Source organism: Prionailurus viverrinus, chromosome C1 (genome assembly GCF_022837055.1).
Source record: "Prionailurus viverrinus isolate Anna chromosome C1, UM_Priviv_1.0, whole genome shotgun sequence".
NCBI classification, from domain to species: domain Eukaryota; kingdom Metazoa; phylum Chordata; class Mammalia; order Carnivora; family Felidae; genus Prionailurus; species Prionailurus viverrinus.
The window spans coordinates 66,235,326-66,259,729 of NC_062568.1; the positions used below are offsets into that span (position 1 = coordinate 66,235,326).

General features: G+C 35.4%; 1 protein-coding gene and 1 pseudogene across 3 annotated transcripts in view; both read right to left on the reverse strand.

Moving 5' to 3' along the window:
* Positions 1–24,404, reverse strand: part of PSMD14 (proteasome 26S subunit, non-ATPase 14) — a 97,372-nt gene that overhangs the window by 3,355 nt on the left and 69,613 nt on the right. For all 3 annotated transcript variants that reach the window (XM_047870487.1, XM_047870489.1, XM_047870490.1), the window contains 3 exons: positions 21,809–21,916; positions 15,200–15,274; positions 10,650–10,775 (listed from right to left, as the gene is read on the reverse strand). In XM_047870487.1, the coding sequence (XP_047726443.1) occupies positions 10,650–10,775; positions 15,200–15,274; positions 21,809–21,916 (309 nt within the window). The remainder of the gene's footprint in view (positions 1–10,649; positions 10,776–15,199; positions 15,275–21,808; positions 21,917–24,404) is intronic.
* Positions 13,153–13,245, reverse strand: LOC125174305 (uncharacterized; annotated as a pseudogene).

The window sequence follows — 24,404 nt, forward strand, 5'->3', positions numbered from 1 at the left end:
CCGTCACACCTCTGCCCCAACTTCCCATTTCTTTGTCTCCTTTTTCTTGTCAACTGAATCTTTATATACCCAGTATCTATTTAACTACCAGTTATCTCTTCAGATCAAAGGAGCTGCTGGCTTTTTTTTAATGTTTATTTATTTATTTATTTTTGAGAGAGAGACAGAGAGACTCAGAGAGACAGGAGACACAGAACATGAGAGAGAGAGGGGCAGAGAGAGAGGAAGACACAGAATCCGAAGCAGGCTCCAGGCTCTGAGCTGTCAGCACAGAGCCCGATGTGGGGCTTGAACTCATGAACAGTGAGATCATGACCTGAAGTTGGATGCTCAACTGACTGAGTCATCCAGACGCCCCAAGGAGCTGCTCACTTTTGATCCACTTAACAAATCATATAGTTTTCTCCCTTCACAACTCTACACATTTAAAATCTCTAAAAGTAGTACATGTATTCAGAAAAAAAATCTCACTTCTCCATGACTGATCTTTAGTAATCATGAAGAAACAGAGTAATGTGAAGTTTTCAGCATGAAAAACGTACTTGAATTAAAATCCAAATCAAGTAAAAATGAAATCAACCAAAATATACATAAACCATTTTCTAGTATTATCAGTTAGCTACAAACACATAGGTGCATGACCACAAATTTTCTAGCAAGTAATTATGAAAAATTACAGAATTTAGATTAGCTACCATCACTGTCACCCTCTCTCCACAATAGCACCACCATAAAACCTCTTTATTGAGAAGGAACCTCCTAAAGAGTTTGGGTATGTTTCTGTCTGAATGAAGCCAGGACTCTGTATCAGGTGAACTCCTTGTCTTTAGTGCCTGATAAACGGAAAACAAAGAAAACTGAAGGGTCACCAACCTTAAGAAATAACACCACAGCACTTACCACAAAGATGGTTACAAAAGAGGGTGAGATGGTGGGGGTAGAAAGCAGGAAACCAAAATCCCAGTGAGGGTTAGATTTGGATACTCTAAACTTAATAATCTTGCAGCTGCCAAATTTCTTCATGTGTGAACAATGAACATGTAGGAAATGCAATCATCAGACATTTCCCATAAACTGGGAAGTTTGGCTGCATTTCACACCTTCTTAATAGTTTTGTAAACAGAGAACTTGAAAATGAGCAAAGATGGCAAGTGTCTAATTTTATAAATGGACAAACTATCTAGAGAATTTTCCCCAGTAGAACCTGCCTAAAGAGAAAAGATGGTGAATAAGTACTGTATCTAGTGATTATTAGAGGATACTTATTTACAACACATCATCAAGAAAATACATTTATGACTCATAAAACTGAAAGAAGGAAAAATAAAAGTTAATAACACTCCAAATCTAGAATTCCCTAGATAGAGAGTATGTTCATTTTCAGAGTCAGATGTCACTCCTATTATTCTCAGCTAGTTAAAAAAGTATTACCTAAGTGGGAAATTGCTTCCCCGCTATCCCAATGATTTACATATACAGAAACAAAGACAACACATAAAAAAGTTTCTTTTCCTCAATTACTTTGACAAATCCTGACACTATACCTTACCTACTTGAAAACATTATTGATGAATGGAACAATTCACTTAAGTTGTATTCTGCATTCATTCAGTGTTAGCTGCTCCATGCACATGTCGAAAACAGTACAGTACTGGAAGGAGGTAAGAGTTTTGGAATTTGGCTCAAAATACCAGTCAATGTACAAAATAGTTATTACAAAGTATTATGGAGTATCACAAATATCAAAGATGGCGGGTACGCAAAGATGAAAGTCAAAAAGCATTTTTTCACTTTTTCTCTTCACTGGTCCTTTTCTAAAAAGGTTAAACAGAACATAAAAAGTTCTAACTTAATTTTTAAAATCTTTTACATCATTTAACCACTTTACCAATTAGTTTTTCCATTTCCAATAATTAAAAGAGAGAGTTCACAAACTCTTTGAGAAGTGCAGATGGTAAAAAGTACTCCCAGCCATAGATGCCATCTGGAAAATGAGGAGCAGCTGTAGATTTAGGCATATACTAAGGTTGCAAACCCCATGACAAAGAATAAGCACATCTCTTTCATTCTAAGATACACCAGATCAGACCAGATCATCACATCAAAACCTTGAATGTTTTCTCCACTTACCTAAGTTACCTAGATCTCATCTGCCATCTGGGCATGACCAGTTTGTCTTCATTCATAGTTCTAATCTGGCTAGTCACCAGGAAAAATTAAGAAATGGTAGCAGCAGAAACAAATGAAATTCAGGCACAGGCAGTGTCCTCACTAGGGGAACTTCTGTGTTTATGGCAACTTCTGTGATTTGGCATCAAATTTTGCTTTTGCATTCATGCTCTTCGGTTTACTCAACCAACAAAAAAGCACTGAAAATGTTTGTGGCTATTCACACTAGAAACGTTTTTAACAGTTTATCAACAAAGACCCCCAGATGGCTATCCCATCATGCACGGTCTGCACAGTTCTAAGAAATTCCTAGAATTTGGTCTGTTATGTTATCATAATCCCCTCAGACGTACCCCCATGTTAAACAGTCTTTTACTAAACCCATTAACTTCATTCTCCTTTTTCTGGTAATGGTCAAATTTCTTAAATGGAAAACAGGTATCTCAGATTCTACCATTTTATTTACCCTTTAAAAAATATGGACTGGATCTTTTGCACTTCATTTACACTCTTTTAAGGATCTCCACCAGGTAAAATCCAATGAACTCAGTTTTCTTGAACTTTCTGAACGCCTTAAAGAGCTTCTTCAATCGCTGTTTTCTCTTCTAACCCTTTAACCTCTCTGTTTTTATAACACCATGTCTCCTATTCCACTCCATACTTCTCTGGTCCTTGGGCTTCTTTTCTTCCCTTTGAAATATTAACTTTCTTTACTCTATAACATTCCCTGATCCCATTTAATAAGCACGTGCTTTCTAAAATCACATAGATGGTAATTTTTTTCACCATCAATCTCTGCATAACTGCTAGTGAATTTCAAGATATTGTCTTTTCCTTCTTTCTTGATTTTATATGAAGTTAATGTATTGACTATATAACTGAAAATCACATTACTGGGTTAAGGGTAAAGAACAAGTTTAAAGAAATGGCTTTTATAAAACATACTTGAGAAAGCAAAATTAGCACACATGAAACAATTAGAAATCTGAGACAGGAGAAGAGGTGTGAGTTTGGAGAACATAAAATTGGTTTTCCTACAACTATCAGTAATTACATATTACCAGACACTTGCTTTTACAAATATTGATTTACTGAGTCCTTAAAACATCCCAGTGAAGTAAGTTAATATACATTTTATATGTAAAGGAATTAGGCACTATCTCCTTGGGAGAACCATATGTTAATTCCAGCAATACTCCTATTATATATAAAAAAAATGTATTTCTAACTCTCCTTTTGAAATAGCTTGTAACACTTTAGGTACATTCTATGCATGTCCTCGACAGCAGAATTTTCATTTACATATTCAATAATCACTACTAAGTACTCCCTCTGAATAAGATAGTTCTCTCTTCAAGGAGCTCACATTTGGGCTTTACTTGCCTGGAAATCCCAAACTGCAATGCAGTATGAAATATACAAAAATGGAATGTGCACAAAGAACAATGGGGCCACATATAGAATATAGCCAATAAGCAATGCAACTGTGACTTCAACAATACTATCTATCTCCAAAGACCTTGAAGCAATATTCATGACAATTCAGGAAATAATTACTTTATAATGACATATCCTGGATAATAATAAAGCCAAACCCATGATTTAATAAGCAGCCTAAACAGCATAAATTCTAAAAATCTTACAGGGAATCCAATTTAAAAGTGTAACTACATGAAATAGGGATATACAATAAACATCATAGGTGTATGTGTATGCACCCATAACAGAAATTATAGTTCAGCTTGTTGAAAAATTTCTATGACAGAATCTACTAGATGCCTACCCAACATGTATCCTCCCCTTTCTTCTTTTGTAATACCACCCTAATTTCCTTAAAGACAGTGCTGCTCCCAGGTAAAAGACCACACTATATATATAGCCTTTCTCAAAGTAAGATGTGTCCACTTGAGTTCTGCCAATGAGACTATAATCAGAAGTGCTGTTGGGTAGGGTTTACGAAAAGGACTGTGAAACGGAGCAGATTTAGCTGGGGCGCATCCCTCTCTTTTGCCCCTCCTTTTTAACCAGTTACTGGGAACTCAGATGGGATGGCTAAAGCTCTAGCAATCACCCTGAATCATGAGGATATCTAGAGGATGGAAGCCAATATGAGGAAAGTGGAGCAAAACATAGGAGGAATCTAGGTTCATGAAGACTTCAAAGTGTCATACTGGCCTTGACTTGCAAGACACCTACATTTCTTTCTTTTTCTTTTTCTTTTTTATTAAGAGACCTACATTTCTATCTTGTTGAAACCATTGCTACTTTGAGGTAACACAATCTTAGATATAAGCAACATCTGGTTAATGCAAAAACTGAAAATAATTCAGGATTTACATGAAGTATATTATTCCTCTACTTTCCACCTTTGAGGTGACACTGTTCATAACATAATATGTTGAGATAAATGTGAGATAGGTATCTTTGAAAAAGAAAAGGAAGGTAACATAATAGGAACTTTTCAATTGTTATACAATTCAATTTCTACACATCAGAGCAGGTTGTAAATACTTCTATAAGTCGGTACTTATAGAATTTTTCCTTCAAAATAAACCTTAAAAGAGAACATGTTAGTTTTAAGAGATATATGCATTTATAATTGAAACATAGCCCCTCTGCAAAGTGCTGTAACTCTTTACTTACCCACTAGTGATGCATTTTCCCAAATCATTTCTTAAATTTGAAAATAAAATTTTTCTTTGACTACTTAATAAGGTTGAACTTGTCTTTTCATGTTTATATGCCATTTGTCTTCAGTGAGTTTTCCAGCTGTTTTGTCCAAAATTATTGTTTTTTAAAACTACGTTATAGGGATTCTTGTGGATACTATACAATTTTTTGGATGCTAGTCTTTTCTGTGTTACCAGTACAAATATTTTCTCCCAGCCTGACTCCTAACAAGCAGTCAATAAATGTTAATTTATTATTTTTGTTGCAGATAAACCATACTGTCAAGTTATCAAAACTGTAAATTACCTCATTGATATTCTTACTAGCATTAAAGTAATCTTCCCTATAATAGTATATATTCCCTATATAGTAATTTTTCCTATAATCTAGAATCAATGATGATTTCCAGCTGGAACACTACATATAAATCAGGGCACGTTCTTCAAAGCCAGACCTAATTCGGCTGGAATTTAGTTTGTACGGGCCCATCAACTTTTTTCAAAGCTAAATTCTCTCCAAAGACTTCTTGCTACATGTGGCAAGCTTTACAATATTGACAACAATATTTACAATACTGAATCCTCCTATGTGAAAACAAAGGAATCTATTTTATAAATGTTTTTAGTATTATTGAAATAAGCCATATACATTTAAACATGTATTTCTTATGGTAATTATTTCTAAGTATTTTATAAGTTTGGATACTATGAACTGACTTGCCTATTACAGTTTTCACCTGGTTTCAGCTTATGTAATTGCATGGTTACCACATACATAATTCTCTAGTTTAACAGTTCTGATGGTCTTCTAGTTTAGTCTCTTAGATTACTGTTTGTAAACATATCCTATCATACTTAAATAATGATAATCTGTCTTGGTCTTCCCAATATTTATTTATTATTTTGTTTTTCTTATCTTATTGCACTAGCATAAACCAACATTTTCCCAGTTAAAATAGCTACTGTAGTAAACCAATGTAATCATATAATTACATGTTTTATATCTAATCACATAAAAAATATACCTGAATTTTCTTTCAGGTTATAGAGTAGGTACTATTTCTACCTGAAAGGTTAAGTGTCAGATCTCAGAATTTATAGGACTACATGTTTGAAAACAAGGTAAATTTTTATGTCTCTGTTATTTTTTTCTAAGTTTTATTTATTTAAGTGATCTCTACATCCAACGTGGGGCTCGAACTCATGACCCTGAGATCAAGAGTTTGATGCTCTACCATCTGAGCCAACCAGGTTCCCCTCTTTATGCTATTTTTTTTTTTTTTTGAGAGAGAGGGAGGGAAAGAGAGAGAGAGATTGTGTGGGTTTGTACAGGGGCAAGTGTCAGAGGGAGAGAGAGAGTGAATCTTAAGCAAGCTCTAGGCTCAGCAAGGAGCCCACTATAGGGCTCAATCCCACACCCCTGAAATCATGACCTGAGCCAAAATCAAGAGACGCTCATCCAACTAAGCCACCAAGCACCCCTCATTTTATTCTTAAAATGCTCCTTTTATAATTCACTTTTCACTTGCACATTCATTTACACAAGTATCCAATCAAATATTATCAATATTTTAAAACCTGATACATCTTAGCATGAATAAATTAGAGGAGATTTAGAATAACAGAGTGTGGTGGTTGTAGTTCAGTAATTAGAGAAATCAATGACTAGTAATCAAGCAGAATCTTTGTGTGGAATTCAGACTTGAAACAGAAAAGTTGGGACAAAGGAATTTAATTATTTTCTAATCTTCTTTCACTTTAGGAGCTAACTGGCACCTAACAGTAATTACCTTAGTTTAAAACACCAACCAATTAAAAAGAATACTATGAAGAATTGGTAGCATGGGCATTTCTTTTTATATTTTAAGTGTTACTAAAAACTCCACCACATTCTCTTTCAATCACAGAGGGAATTACATTCTCAAATTTGGACTCCTTCATATCACAGCTTACACATTGTTTTCATTTTATAACCAAACCTTACAAGTTTTTGAGTACTACAGAGATTTTTTAAAACTGTAAAATAGGAAAAACTTCTGTGGATGGGCAGCAGTAACCATAAATAGGTTATTTCCTGGCAGTGGTACCAATATGAATTTACTTAAAACTTGCAATGTTACAGAGAAATGAAAACCATTCCTACAGTCTGCTGAATAATATTACTTAAGTCACTAATGTATAAAAGGTTAACTGTTTTAAGTATGATAAACTATTTCTTTCTCTTTAATCTTCACAGCATGAAAATCATACACTAGAAAGATAAAAAAAATTTTCCCTATAATCTAGAATCAATGATGATTTCCAGCTGGAACACTACATATAAATCAGGGCATGCTCTTCAAAGCCAGACCTAATTCTGCTGGAATTTAGTTTGTATAGGCCCATCAACTTTTTTCAAAGTTGAATTCTCTCCAAAGACTTCTTGCTACATGCAGCAAATTTTATACACTCTCCCTTGGCTAGTATTTATTTGGTAGGTTAATGTAAAAAGAAAAATATTACTTTCTTTTTAAACTTTGAGAGAGAGCCTGTGAGCACATGAGCGAGAGAGGGGCAGAGAGAGGGAGAGAGAATACCAGGCTCCATCATGTCAGCACAGAGCCCAATGTGCGGCTCCATCTCAGAAACCGTGAGATCATGACCTAAGCTGAAATCAAGAGTCGGATGCTTAACCGACTGAGCCACACAAGAGCCCTGAGAAATACTACTTTTTGGTGTGACAACCAAAAAAAAATTTTAGCTGTCTCCAAAATCTTAAGCTCTAGCTCTTATCATTAAATTTTAGTCCTGTATTTCTACCTACTTGTTTAAAATACAACTCGATCTCCTTTCTCAATCCTTCTACTTCAAAATTGGAAAATTTTAATGGTACTAACATACTTTTAGTCACCTAGGTAGGAAACCCTGAATTCATCTCTGATTCCTCCTTCTTCTTTCACTCCATCTATCCAGGTGCCATGTTTTCTTTATTTGTCTGCTGATGCCTCTGTTCCCAATGCTACTCTGGTAAACCAAAATACCTAGTACCTTTTGTTTGGGTAACAGCAAGCTCCTCCTGAACAGAACCTTCATGTCAAATCTCCTCTTCCGGCACAGCCCTTCTTCTACACTGTCGTCAAATTACATTTCTAAAATTAGGTTCTGGGATATCATACTCCTAGTCAAAAATAACTCTATCCTGGGACACCTGGGTGGCTCAGCTGGTTAAACGTCAGACTTCAGCTCAGGTCATAATCTCATGGTTCATGAGTTCAAGCCCCGTGTTGGGCTCTGTGGTGACAGCTCAGAACCTGGAGCCTGCTTTGGATTCTGTCTCTCTCTTTCTCTCTGTCCCTCCCCCACTTGCCCTCTGTCTCTTTCTCTCTCTCAGATATAAACAAACATTAAAAAAATTAAAAAAAAAAAAAAAAAACCCAACAACTCTATCCTGGTATTCTAAATCCTGTTACTTGAATTCAATAACTTTAAAAAACTCTTCCCGGGGTGCCTGGGTGGCTCAGTCGGTTAGGCAGCCGACTTCAGCTCAGGTCATGATCTCGCGGTCCGTGAGTTCGAGCCCCGCGTCGGGCTCTGTGCTGACAGCTCAGAGCCTGGAGCCTGTTTCAGATTCTGTGTCTCCCTCTCTCTGACCCTCCCCCATTCACGCTCTGTCTCTCTCTGTCTCAAAAATAAATAAACGTTAAAAAAAAAAAAAATTAAAAAAAAAAAAAAACACTCTTCCCCACTCACCCTCATATAGTATATACTCTAGCCAAACACAGTTTCCTAAAGGTGTCTTTGCCTTTCTGTCTCCTGGTCTTTGCCTGTGATGTTTATTTTGCCTACGGTGACATTTCTCTGTATGTCCAAATCTTAGTCATGCTTTAGGGTCTAGTTCAAATGCTGTATTCTCTAAGACAGCATCCTGGGTCTCCCACAACTGAAAGCAAGAGCCTCTGAATCTCTATAGGACTTCACTATATTCTCTATGGTAGTGTTCTCTAACTTCCAACTTGAATGAGTACACAAATCTCCTGGAAATCTTGATAAACTATAGATTTTCATTCGGTAGGTCTGAGAGTCTATATTTCTAACATGATCCCAGGTGACACTGATACAGCTGGTTTGTGGACTATTTGAATACTGACGTGTTATGGAACACACCAATTTTAGCCTACAACTCTGATTATTTGTAAACTTTTTTTACTGCCTCTGTTTTCCTAAAAATGAAGGAAGGATCCCTGTTTTCCACTGCAACTTGTACAGGAGATATGCAATTGATATTTGTAAACAAAACCCTGCAAAACTTGTATGTTTTACAAATTACAGGTTTTCAATCCATTAATGGGTTGCAAGCTATATGTACGTGTATATAATATGTATGTATATAACTGAAACAATAAAATTAAGTCAAATGAAAAAAATATATCACATGTAATAAGGGTAAATATTGTTTTATAAAACTTTTGTTGCAACTACATATACACACATATACATTTGCATGTACTTGGTTAAAAATGTAAAATCTGTTTTCTAATTTTTTTAATGTTCATATATTTTTAAGAGAGAGAGAGAAAGACAGAACATGAGCAGGGGAGGGGCAGAGACACAGGGAGACACAGAATCCAAAGCAGGCTCCAGGCTCTGAGCTGTCAGCACAGAGCCTGATGCAGGGGCTCAAACCCACGAACCATGAGATCATGACCTGAGCCAAAGTCAGACGCTTAACTGACTGAGCCACCCAGGTGCCCCCAAAATCTGTTTTTCATGTGAGTTTTAGTCAAGAAAGCTGTAAAATACATGTTATGGGTGGAATCATGTCCCCAAAAAAGATATGTTGAACCCTTAACCATGGTTAGAGATTAAAGTTGCCACAACCTAAGAAAACCTGGGACTTTTAGCCTCCATAATCATGAGGGAATGTATTTGTTTTAAGACACCCAGTTTATGGCAGTTTGTTATGGCAGTCCTTGGAAACTAATAGAACACAGAAGAAACATTTTATTTTATTTTTTAGTTTGTTTGTTTGTGTATGTGTGTGTATGCATGTTTGTATATACTGACTGTCTAAATAATTGACAGAGAGGTAGGGGCAGAGAGAGAAGGAAAGAGAGAATCCCAAGCAGGTTCCACACTGTCAATGTGGGCCCAATGCGGGGCTCAAACTCACGAACTGTGAGATCATGACTTGAGCCAAAATCTAGAGTGGACGCTGAACTGACTGAGCCACCCAGGCACCCCCAGATATACTTTAGTCACAGCTCAAGTATTTTCTTAATTTCAGAATTAGCACTAATCCTAATACATTATATTGTGTTTCTTTGTGTTTTTCCTACCAGAAAATAAGTTCTGTGTGGACAAGTATTGCTTCTTACCATACCCCCTGTGCCTGGTGCATAGCAGGTTTTCAAGAGACACTTATTAAATGGAAAAAAGAAAAGCTCGTAAACTAAACTGTATGTAGAAGTATTAAATGCTGTTGTTATTATCCTACATCTACTTGTTTCCCATTCCCTCCCAAGAAAAAGCCCTTTGGATAATCAAAAAATTTCAAATGTAAAATGTAGCCAGCTGCCTGTTTTATTAAAGTTGTACTGAAACACGGCCTCACTCACTCCTTTACATACTGTCTGTGGCTACTTTTCTACTACGACAGCAGAGTTGAGTACCTACAACATACTGGATGGCTTTCAAAGTCCAAAATATTTCCTATTTGATTTATAAAATAGGCCACTCTATTTTTTTAACTATGTATATATTTATACAATACTTGCCATCTAATCATATGTATTCTAAAGATTATAAGAAATAAATGTGGGAAGTAACCTTCACCTTATTGTAATTCTTGGCTAATTCCAACATCTCTTTTACCACTGATTCATTGTGTTTACAGTGTTCACTGTAGTCCTGAAGTGTCAAACCTTCCATCCAACTCTTCTTATGCAAATTTAGCAACATCTGAAAAATATAAAGAGTGATTATTTTCCTGTATTGAGGATACCTCTTCACTTGTCCTGAGAAACAACTTCACAAAATTGGAATTAATGAATTTAAAATTTAATTTTATTAACTTAAATTCTAGTAAGAATTCTCCTAAATTTATATTAATATAACCTAAGGAGTATTCCAACCTCATGGCCTTTGTACTTGCTGTCCTTCTGTCACAAAGACTATTTTCCTTATCTTTGCATGTCTTACGTTTCTCATTTCCTTAAAAATAGGTGGCTTTCCTCATCACATTATATAAAAAAGCCACCTCACACTATCTCAAACATCTTTCTTCCCTTATCATTATTTTTAGAACATTATCAACACTTGAAAATTTTATTATTGCATTTCTCGCTCACTAAAATATCAAAAGAGTAGAAACTTTCCCAGTTGATTTCAAGATCACCAGGATGTAGATTCTAGAACAATATCTAATCATAACAAACATTCAATAAACACCTGTTGAATGCATAAATGAATGGATGGATGGATGGATGGATGGATGGATAAAACTGCTATGTTACACACAAGGTCTCTAATAGTTCATACAGTCCAGCTTTCAAATACCAAGGTAAGGAGGTAAATGCCCCATTTACTGAATGACTTCATGTAAATCTTACTGTGCCTCAGTTTACATATTTATGAATTGGGGGCTTATATTAGATAATAAATTTCTTTTCAATTCTAATATTCCATCCATAATTTTTAAGATGAAAACTTCCTTACTGTCTAAATGAAAAGTCATGAAACTGGGCAGGAAATCACAGATTTATCCAGTGTGCAATCAAATCAGCAAACTAGGATCAGACTCTATTAGTGATCGTGGAACTAAATACCTTAGTTCACTGTTTCTCAAACTGGACTCCTAGTTCTGAGTATGTAATTCCTGGAAGTTCCTAAATTTTCAAGTTTAGAGTATTTAAGACAGTTTTTCTTAGTCTTATTCTACAAATGTTCTTTAGTTGAACTTACAATTGAGTAACTTTTTAAAATGACTGCTAAAATCACTGTGAAAAAAATCTGGTTGCCATTACAGCCAGTCCATTTTGTGAGATCCATGAGCTGTAATCTGAAGACGTAGCTAGAATAGTTTAGAAAAACGATTCTACTTGCTCAGAGCCTTGCAGTTACATGTGGTACAAAGGTTTTCTTATGCTAGAGAAAAAGGTGCATGTCAAAAATCACCTATGAGACTTTGCCAGACACAAAGCTCCAAATTCCTCCATTCCCATTCAAGGGCCTAAGGAGAGACAAGAGTAACCTGAAAAAAATCCTACACAACTAACTCCAATTTTTTTGACTGCTTCCCATCTTCTCCACTGATAAGTGTTCTAGATAATATATCTTCAGGAAATTTTGGTGCAGCTGCAACTATATGTATTATAAAACTACCTATAATTAAGTGTGGAGAACTGGATTTTTCTACCACTTCCAAAGCAAAGTTTCCACAGAGCGTGAGGATATCTCTACCATGCCTGAACAAGGATTCCACTGGGACCCCTGAGGAAGTTTAAAGTTAATTATACAGGTTGGTGGGTAAGAGTAAAGGCAGGGCTTTTGTTACCATAAAAGCTCCTGAACTAAGCTATTAGGAGCATAAGCATAACATTAATTAACTTATGTAGGTATTTGCACATGTGTCCTTAATGTCAAGGATAGTGGCTAAATTTTGGGGGGTACCAAAAAGGGGGAAAGCTGATATAATTAGCTGGATATTTCTAACCAGTTGGGTGTTAGGTATCAGACTAAAAAAATATTCACATATATGAAATTTTTAGTTTGTATCTGACAGGTGCTCTTTTTCATGGCCAGTATCTATTCTGTAAAAATTAAAAATAGGTGTTGAAAATATACTCCAAGCTATCAACTAAATGTATCACGGCAGATGTAAACTTTGGGACACAGGCAAGCAGCTGCAAAAGAGCTCAATGGCTCTATGTCTCCCCTCAGGACAGCAAAGAACTGGCCCCTGCAGCCCCTCACTCATCACCATGCTCAAAGCACACAGGACCTTTGGGTGAGTTTACTGGTAGCTTTGACCTTTTATTTATATTTTATAATTTATTTATTTATTTATTATTTATTTATTATTTATTTTTTACGTCAGACGGGTAATGTGCCAACGTCATAACAAGGTTTTTTTTTTTTTTTAAATATTTTTAACGTTTATTTATTTTTGAGAGAGAGAGAGACAGAGCATGAATGGGGGAGGGTCAGAGAGAGAGGGAGACACAGAATCCGAAACAGGCTTCAGGCTCTGAGCTGTCAGCACAGAGCCCAACGTGGGGCTCGAACTCACAGACTGCGAGATCATGACCTGAGCCGAAGTCGGCCGCTTGACCGACTGAGCCACCCAGGCACCCCCATAACAAAGTTTAAGGGTGGCACATGTCACACAACGGTGTGAACACCCAATCACGCTTATGAACTACAAAAGGATATAGCTTTGACCTTTTAAAATATGTATTATAAAACTTAAAAAAAACAAAACAAAAGTCTCCTTTTAATGAAAGCCTTATACAGCACATCCTCCCCACAATATATGAATGAGATTAAAACTAGGGGTCATCTGGTTGAAAAGAGGCAGCATTGACAGGTGAATGGATAAAGAAGGTGTGGTGTGTGTGTGTGTGTATACACACACACACACACACACACACACACACACACACATATATACATACACAATGGAATATGACTTGGCAATCAAAAAGAATGAAACCTTGCCATTTGCAACTATGTGGATGGAACCAGAGTATATTATGCTAAGCGAAATTAGTCAGGGAAGACAAGTATCATATGACTTCACTCACATGTGGAATTTAAGATACAAAAGAGATGAACATAAGGGAAGGGAAGCAAAAATAATATACAAACAAGGAGGGGGACAAAACATAAGAGACTCGAATACAGAGAACAAACTGAGGGCTGCTGGAGGGGTTGTGGGTGGGAGGATAGGTAAGGGGTAAGGGGGGATGGGTAAATAGGTAGGGCATTAAGGAAGACACTTATTGGGATGAGCACTGGGTGTTATATATAAGGGATTCCATACTGGAATCTACTCCTGAAATCATTATTGCATTATATGCTAACTAACTAGGATGTAAATTAAAAAAAATCAAACAAATAAATAAAAGTAAAAAATAATTTAAAAAAAATGAAAGAGGGGGCACTATGAACAGCCCAATTTATCCCACTTCTCATCCACCTCATGTGCTACAGGTGAATACCCTTCTAAGGTACCTTTGTGGGAAACAGTTTCAACCAGTTAAGAAACGTCTTGTTTACTACTGATTGCTCGTCACATTTGGACCAGAGAGTCACATGGGAATCAAAATGTATTGGCTATCAATAGTACTTACTGCTCTTAAAAATTATGTTAAGTCTCTCTCAGAGAGAAATACAAGAAACTAATTTGGAAGATGACTAATTGTAATAGTAAAGAAAGAAAAAAGCAGTTCTGATTATAATTTCAAAAAGCAATAGGCAGACTTAAATATTTGGCATTAGGTGAAATAATCCTAAAATAGTAGAAACAAAAGAATGTTACAACCAAGATGTGAGGTAATTGTTAAGGTAATCAAAATTTAAAATTGCCTAGTATAAAAAGGGTAAGAATGTAGCTGTAAATATCTGAAAACACTACTGCATTTCCCTTTTTAATTTTTTTTAAGTTTATTTATTTATTTTGAGAGACAGAGAGCAAGCAGAGGAGGGGCCGAGAGAGAGAGAGAGAGAGAGAGAGAGAGAGAGAGAGAGAGAGAAAGGGAGGGAGAGAGAGGGAGAGAGAGGGGGAGAGAAGGGGAGAGAGGGGGAGGGAGGGAGGGAGAGAGGGAGAGAGGGAGAGGGGGGAGGGAGGGAGGGAGAGAGGGAGAGAGAGAGGGAGGGAGGGAGGGAGGGAGGGAGGGAGGGAGGGAGAGAGAGAGAGAGAGAGAGAGAGAGAGAGAGAGAGAGAGAGAGAGTCCCAAGCAAGCTCCACATTGCTTGAAGTGTGTGAAGCGTGAAGCCTGATGCGGGGCCTGAAAGCGTGAGCTGTGAGATCATGACCTGAGCCAAAACCAAGAGTTGGACGCTCAATCGACTGAGCCACCCAGGCACACCTCGAATAACCAGGCGCCCAGGTTATTTTATTAGAAAAGATACATTAATCAGAAACATCACAGAATGAGGAGAAAGATTTTTATAGTAACTCATACAACCAAACATAAACGTTTATTTCCTACTTATTCTCTATTTTAGCACCTACCAATAAGGTAAATGTCTTTAATATGTCCAATAAAATATTCCTTTATGTTCCTGAAATTCATTGGAATGAAAAAATATTCGAACACATCAAATTCAAACATACTAGGTAATAGTTTAAATGGCTTTCTAAGATAAAAATTTTAACTTACCTTCTGTTCCAGTTCATTTTTTCGGTAGTTAATAGTAATGGAGTAGTAGTGTCTGTTTAGTCCGTGAATTAACGCCTATATATATAAATTATTAGAAAAGGACAAATTAATATTTTGCATGTAAAAGTTCAAAACTGCTGACATATCCTGTAAATAGTATCTTTACCATCTTCTAAAAAAAGTCTTTTAACCTAAATAAATGAAAATGTATTTTTTTTTTCAGCTATAAGTTTAGAAGGTTTAGAAGTACAGGTCACACATTCTTCAAAATATCATACACAGCAGCACAAATTCAACAGTTTCAGTAGCCTTGCTCAGAGTCAGAGACAGGGTCTGACCTCACTGTAATTTAAGTTACAAACTATTCATAATCTATAAATAATACTTAATTTGTTAAGTCTGATTTTATGATATCTAGGGGCTCTTTGTTATTTCAAAAGAAAAGCCTAAAATTTAGTCATAATAATACACTTATCTTTTCACACACAACATTAATCTGGGGTTTCCCTGTTTCTTGATTCAGTTCTACAGTCATATATAGAGTCAAATAATTGTGTCTACACGTCTCCAAATTAACAAAGTCCATTTCTTACCTCATGATCTTAACCAGTGAGAGCAATCTCACTAACCAGAATTTTTTCCACTGCACTTGTCTTCTAAGACAAAGAGGAAGGTCATAATAAAAATTTAAGCTAATGACATGGCTTTATTAAGAAACAATGAAATCTGTCTGTGATGAAATCCACGTGCAACTGCTCAAATAATGGAACGCTAGCAACAGACGTTCAAATGGGGTTCAGAATGGTACTCTGGGAGACTCTCTATCTGCCTAGTAAGACATTTAAGTACAGAAATACACCTTGGATTTATGTTCAACAAGTTTAAGAACAAAAAGCGTTCGGGGCGTAACTCAAATATAAAGCTAAAGCTGACCAAAACCACCACCACACTCTCTAATTGTTGGAATTTTACAGTTAAGGTCTTAAGGTATTGAGGTAGAGGAGGAAGGGGTAGAAAGGAAACATTTAATGAATACTCAGCCTCTGTCTTGCACATTAAGTCTTCTAATCTTCACAACAACCCAGTAAGGTAGACTGGTTCTATTTGTATTTTGACAGATGAAGAAAATATAACACAATTCTTAATCTGTACCAGTTTTATATCAAGGCAAAGATGGGATTTGAACCTGAGTACTTCTGGCTCCAAAGCCCATGTTTTTTCTACCATACTATGCCACAACGTATCTTAGGAAATTCTTGGATTCATAAGTCTTTACACTTTAAAGGACCAGGATAAAAACAAAGCATAGCCAGTCTTATTTTAAAACTTTGCTACTAGCAAAAATCATTCCACCAAGTACTAAAACATTTTGATATGTACTATAACAATCCATTCTTACCCTAACATCTGCTATAATAAAATGGTTGATGTGCAAAATTAAAGTACTAAATGTATCTATTAAATCCTTATTCATCTCAATAATCATCAGTAGTGAGTCAAATTTCAGTGCTCACAAATGCTGTGCTATGCAGATCAAAAAGTGGAATTAGGGGCGCCTGGGTGGCTCAGTCGGTTAAGCCTCCGACTTCAGCTCAGATCATGATCTCGCAGTCTGTGAGTTCAAGCCCTGCATCGGGCTCTGTGCTGACCGCTCAGAGCCTGGAACCTATTTCGGATTCTGTGTCTCCCTCTCTCTCTGACCCTCCCCCATTCATGCTCTGTCTCTCTCTGTCTCAAAAATAAATAAACGTTAAAAAAAATTTTTTTTTAAAGTGGAATTAATCAGGGCCTCCCTTAATATGTACTAGTATTTATGTAAATTAGGAAGTGTATCCTCTGGGTAGAAGAATCAGAAAAAGGTACTAGTCCTTCCCGTGGATAAAGCCCAAGTGGAGAGTGGAACTTAACACTAGATTTCAGTTGCCAATTGTCCCCTCATTGAAGTGCCTTTGTACAATGCCCTAACTACATACTTCTACATAGCAGCCATAAAGCTAGTAACACCTATAGCCAATAAACGCAAAAATCAGCCAGTGTGCCCACAGTCTACATTTTGGAGGGTAATTATACTGCTAAAATATACAGTTTGGGATTTGAAGGCACTACCTACTTTTCACTTAACATTATTTAGGTAAAAGAGGTAAAACTAACACAGCATGAAAGAGTAGTAGTTATCATAATAAAAAATATTTAAGCTTAAATAAAATGATATCCCCAAGCAGTCTTCCAGTTTCACTTACTCACTGCATAAGTGAGCACTGTGTAACACCAGCACATTCCATATCACAATAATTCGGCCAGGTACAGTCCTCCTTCCACATAAGCCCCCCAAACTCAGCCTCAGTGAATATTAAATTCTCTCAAATTAACCAATTTAGGGGCGCCTGGGTGGGTCAGTCGGTTAAGTGTCCGACTTCAGCTCAGGTCACGATCTCGCGGTCCGTGAGTTCAAGCCCTGCGTCGGGCTCTGGGCTGATGGCTCAGAGCCTGGAGCCTGCTTCCGATTCTGTGTCTCCCTCTCTCTCTGCCCCTCCCCCGTTCATGCTCTGTCTCTCTCCGTCTCAAAAATAAATAAACATTAAAAAAAAAAAATTAACCAATTTAGTTGACAAGTTGAGGCAGCATATACCAAACATAAGATTAGTTTTATCAAGAGGGAGAACTAACCATTTGGAAGGGTCAAATTACAAATTAAACAGAATATACAAAAAAGGCCACAGTATGTCAGAGAGATAAAGAAGAAAGTTATACAGCTAGGAAAGTTCCTAAAACATCACTACATAACTTTTTGATTTACACTTAAACATATGATGGACTTAGGAAAATTTAGGAAAATCTTCATTAAAACAGGGTTCATTCCCAAAGCTCATTCATTAATTGGCTACTTAAAATCCGCAACAGTTTCGGGGCATCTGGGTGGCTCAGTCGGTTGAACATCCAACTTCAGCTCAGGTCATGATCTCATGGTTTGTGAGTATGAGCCCCACATCGGGCTCTGTGATTCTGTGTCTCCCTCTCTCACTGTCCCTCTCCCTCTCATGCTCTCTTTCTCTCAAAAATAAATAAACATTAAAATTTTTTTTCTTTTAAATCCGTAGCAGTTTCTCAGAGAAGCACTGTTATAAAAGTCTGATTCTATTCTATAATATTGTATACTATGGGCTAAATAAGCTTTCAGTGGCTGGCCTGGGAAACCAGCCACCTTTTACAACGCTGTTTCTATGATAGTATATTTTGGATTTACTAACAGCATTTAGCTTATTTATGTGCTTCCTGTATATCCTGATCCTGGTTTTCTATGCTCAAATCCTGTAACCTTTCAAGAAGAAAATTCTGCCTATGTTGGTACTCATTATCAGAGTAAGGTGCTATCTGTTCTAGATTAAGAATGGTTTGGAGGACCATAGACAAAGGGGAGTTTTGAGATATGTTGATTAATTTCCAGGTTACTTCTATGCTGTTTTAGTTCATCTTTAGAGTAGAGCTTCATAATTTTATTGGCATGACAAATTCAAAACAAGTATACAAGTAATCATTACAGTGAAATAAACTTCAAAATCAATCGCCATTTGAGTTATTCAAATATTTATTCAAATTCTGCTAACTACCTTTTTGTACCTTTTAAATTTTGAACTGTATAAATATATTATCTGTGCTAAAATTCATTACATAATTAACTTCCAAGTGCAGTATAAAGAACCAGGAGCACAGGTTATAAATATCCGTTCCTACGTTAATTCACTATGAAACCTGGGCAAATTTTGAACTTTCTGGGCCTCAATGGTTCCTTCCAGGGCAATAGTTTTATAACTCCTCAAAAAAAAAAAAAAAAAAAAAAAAAGTTTTTCAAACAGCTTAAAACTCTGTTAGACAATGCAATTGTATTCAGGGCTACACTTAGAGGCTCACAGTCCTTGCACAATGCATCTGTGCATCAAAAGTTACCAAATTTCCATGCAGTTCACAACCCAAGCTTCACTTATACTATGGTTCTCAAAGATTTGAAATGCTCTTAACAGTTTAAGTGGAATATAGTTTAAAATTTTTAGTTACTAAAATAAAATGCTTGTTAACTCTCAATCCTATTACCTTTGACAATAATGGTCAAATATTCCAAGGACAAAATAATACAAAGTCTCATATATTAAAACAAAAGTCCATAGGGTGGGCACTATACTTCTGCCTATCAGGATTAAAATGGCTTCCCTTATTTAAAACATGGAAGTTAACATAAACTTTGTCTATTAGCTTTGTTTTATGGTACCTATTTCAACCCTGTTTTAGTGTTTTAAAAATAATGTTTTCTTTAAGTAATAAACGTTTCACAGTAGTAAGTTTAGGAACCACGGAAAAGGAAAAACAGGAAAAAAATTCCATAATGCCACCACCAAAAGTAATCAATGCTAATATCTTGGTATAGATACATAGGCACAGTTTATAAAATATGTATTTGCTAAGAGAACCTTTATATCCTATTTTATAACCTTTTTCTTAACATATTTTGAATTTTCCTCAAATTATTAAACAGTAATCTATAAAATAATCATAATTTTCCCCACTACTGTAAGTATAACAGAAAAAAAATCAATGTTAGAGAAGCATTAGTAACACCAGCATAAGTGGTTTCTATCCCCAGTTACAAAGAAGTTGGTTTAGGAGGAAGGCTCCTCTTAACACGAACTAATTTTCCTTCAAAATAAAAGCCTTTTGGAAAGGCTCCTGATCCCCAAGTCAAAGATTCTGCTAACATATATTAAAAGTCCATTATAAATATTACCATTCATTTCAGATTCTTCTGGGTTGCTTTCTTTCTAGCTTGTCTTAGAAAACTAAGAAATAGTTTTGTCTATGGCCATACCACCCTGAACGCGCCCGATCTCGTCTGATCTCGGAAGCTAAGCAGAGTTGGGCCTGGTTAGTACTTGGATGGGAGAAATAGTTTTAAGGTGTGGCTTTGTTCTGTCACTTGTTGGCTTAATCCCATTTGAGTGTTTTAGTACTGAAATTGTCTTAAAACTATAAAGCACTCAGATAGATGACATTTGATGGGCGCTATTTAAACTGTGAAATAAATATATTTACAGATTTTAATTACAAGGCAAAACAAACTAAAATGAAAGGAAAAACAATGATGTTGTAGCTATTATATACACAGGTCTTTCTAACTTGGGTTTGGAACTTGCTTTATTTATAAGGTCTACCTTAAATGACAGACGGTAAGGTAGCACCGAAAAATAAAAACTGGACTGCTGTAGAAAAAAAACAGATTTTAATATTGATTTTACTCAATTTATAAAGTTAAAAAGCAGTGTTTACATTTAAGACATGAAATTGGCAACAGGTGGCTGTTGACTTGCAATTAGTAAAAACTTCTGGCAGAAATATACCATGTAGTAATCACAATGATCTTGGATTGTGAGATGCTACTTAACCTTTTGTAAAAAAATAATGAAGCAGTATGATACTATGGGGGTTTATAAGAAAGGTCATTATCACAGGCTAAACAGGTCCAATAATATATTCTCCTGGAACATACAAGCATGGGCTTGTCTGTACCCAATCAAAAACACTGGTAGCTTATTTCATACTCATTAAACTCTGCAGTTTTCCCTGACTTGTAAAAAAATTTTATGCAAAAGCAACACACCTCAATTCTTTGAAACAAAACATTTCACTTCGGAAAATTTCAGATGAGCGACTGCTACAAAAGTAAGCATCTAAAGGTATAAAGTTATGAGTGTAACCCAGGCTTAACCATGGTTAACTATCAAAGCCACAACTCCCCAAAGACAATCATATGACAGAGCAAGGTTTCAGAAGGCAAGAAGTAATAGCTACTATGTCTTTGTCCTATGTGTTCTATTAAACCAAACTGGTATTTCTGTCCATTTAATTAATCTTCAGAGAAGCAATTAACTATATAGACACAGTTTGTGGTGCATTTAAAAACACATTTAAAATAATCTTTGCAAACAATAAAGATTTGTGTAAAAACAATGAGACACGTGAATGATACACAGAAAACATTAATCACTCAGGAGGATATTAAATGCCCACATAACTGTGAGAACGACGGTTGACATTATTAGAACAAGACATAAATGAATCAAAAGTGATACACAGATATGTTTTGTAGAATTTGTTTTAAATGTGGAGAGTAAACAAAGAAAAGGTAGAAAACTTTAAGTACCATTTAGGAACTCTGTCTCAAGGTGTATCAATTTTCCCATTTTTAATGCTATGAGAAATGTCTACTAACCAATCAATAGTGATACCTAACGCAGTCTACCTGAAACTTGTGTTGGTCCTTGACTACAATGTTAACCATGCAAAGCCATAAGGTACTCTCAAGATAAAGGCTCCCCTATGCTCCCAAAAAGGGTATCCTCAAACTATGTTAGGAAAGTTTAAAGACTTCACAAAAAATGGACTCATAAATGAGCAAATCTAACTTTTGCAACAGAATTTCCATAACCATCTTCTCAAGCACAAGAAAAACTAATTGCAAACAAATTAAAATGCTAAGTATCAGATTTTAATATGACCATTTATAATAGGCTTTTAAAATGTAAAACAGAGTTTTAACACATTATCAAATACAGGCATTACCTGGATAGATGGCTTGTTTAAATGACCCAGATTTGAGGTTGTTTGTCTTGGTTCATGTCCTAAGACCATCATATTAGCATTGATCAATCTGAAGGCATCGATAACAACCTGTAAAAATAAGGTGTCTGGTCAATTCTTTTTTAAAAAGCAAGTGATGATGCCAAGCAACAGTGGACAAGGCATGATCAACTTGCATCTGTTTCTGGCCTATTTCCAGAAAATCATTTAATTATAATATTAATAAAAAAGAACCTCCTGCTGACTGTGCCATCAGCACACCACCCTCTATCTTGTAATGTAAGGTGACACCAATTATTGCAATTTTCATGAAGCAGTAAAGAAAAACATTAACTTTGCATCTTTAGTATTGAAATACATCATTACTAAACTTACATAACCAAACAGCCTTCATTGGTGTGCATGTTTGTCACCTAAATTTTACCTAATCAAAATGAATGACAAAGAGAAACTAAAACTGAAAGTGAGCACAAGCTAAGGGACCACATGTAAAGCCCAGCCCTGTCACATCAATTATACTACTACAGTACTTGAAATGACAACAAAATTACAGCCAGCAAGGCACTTGCTCCACGTATTCTCTTCTAGTCAGATACCTTTTACTTCTTGTGACTATAAAAGACTTTATACCTTGTCTGATGGCCTTAAATATCCAAGCCACTGTCAAGAATAGGAGGCAAATACAAAAAAACCAAGGTCATCTGTGCTTTAAGCCAGGAACATGGTATAGAATGATATGGCCCTAAGTTCATAGTACAGAAATAACAGTAGGTATCATCTTTTTCTAAGTGTATTCAATATTTCCATAAAAAAGAGTACATAGTCTTACATGATACAGTATCATCTGTTCTTTTATATTAAGAAATTTAACACCCATCACATAGTATCCTAACATTTTTTTTTTTCTGTTCATTGTCATGGATTTGATAGAACTCGTTTAAGTTTTATGTAAAGCACTGGGACTTAAGACAGATACTTCTTTCTGTGAATTTAAATCAATTACCTAGATAATAAACTCAATACTGCCGTCACATAAAAAAAATTTTAAGCAAGATAATGTATTTTTCTATATTTGCCTTAAAGGTGCTTTAACTGAGATTTATTAATGTTATAAAAGCAGCCATCAACTAGACTGTTTCCCATCTGTATTAGTTTGAGTATAGTTGAGTAAGTTTAGTTGAGTAAGAGGTAGAAAATAAAATTTATTTTTAAGTTAAGCCACATGAAATCTAATCACATCTGAAAAATCTGTTCAGAGTTATGTATGCATGCTGTACACTAAAGAACAAAATCTAAAGAAAGAAAAAGAAAATCACCCTTTCTAAAAGGCTACCATGAAGGGTCAACAAACAGTATCAAAGAATACAAACTTAGACCGAAGCATTACAAGAAGTATCCACTCCAGCAGGCCAAAAAAAAAAAAAATCAACTTTGAATTTTGCTTTTATTTCTAACAGTCTGAATTTCCCCAAAGAGTCCTCCTGCCTCAAAATAAAACCAAGTATCCCCAGAACATACATGATTTAATAGTTTTGGAAACTTTTTTCTTTCCTCTACAATAACTGAAATTCAGACTCAACGTTCACATTTATATATAAATGAATATGGCCTAGGTTTATACCTCCTGCTTATACTTAAAATTTTTTAATCATTTATTTTCATATAGCAATAATAAAAATAGGTACTAATATCACGCATGCTTTAGTAAAACATCATAAATAATTTCAATCACTTGTTTAAAAAACAAAGAAGTAAAATTTTCTACTAAAAAACACATAAGATAAAATTAAAATGTAAGCAAAAGGAGAAAAATGACCATTTTAATAGACAGATGTACTTAAATAAATGCAGGATTAAGAACTTCCACCATTTAAGTGTTGTGGTAAACTTAAGAGCAAAGCATCATCTTGGCCCCACTGTTCTTAGAAACCTTTGATTCCATTTTAAAATTTTAGTAAAATCATTTGTAGGAAAAAAACAATCCTACAGAACTATGAAAATTCCATCATATATCACAATAAAATGTCTATGTATTTTTTTATACTGAACACTTTTAAACAAACAGCAGGCAGCTATTTTACATGCAAAAATCTCTGTAATATTTCTCTGGAATATTATAAGCAGGTGTGAAACTTCATAAAAAGGAAATGAAAATACCAGCTAAGTAGGTATTATGAGCAGTTAGAAACAAATCTAAAATAGAAAAAATTAAATTATATTAAATAAAACATTTTAAAGGTGATACACTGCTCAACTAATAAACGATGGCCTGTGTGAAATTACATGCTTAGATTGACAATTCCTGAACAGCAATATGATAGCCAATAGAAAATAATACTTTAACTACACTAAGATTAAAGGAATTTGCTGCCATCGCTATAGCAACTGTCTTAAGGAAACTAACATGTTCAACAACCTGCAGACCAAAATTAGATTTAGTACGCAATAAAAATATAAATATGGCAATATAGTCTACATTTTAATTTCTGTACAATTTTATAATTGCCTTCTGCGCTGTGAGAATAAGTGGGTTTCTCCTTTAGAGCAACCTATCAAAATAGACTCATTAATGTCCAGT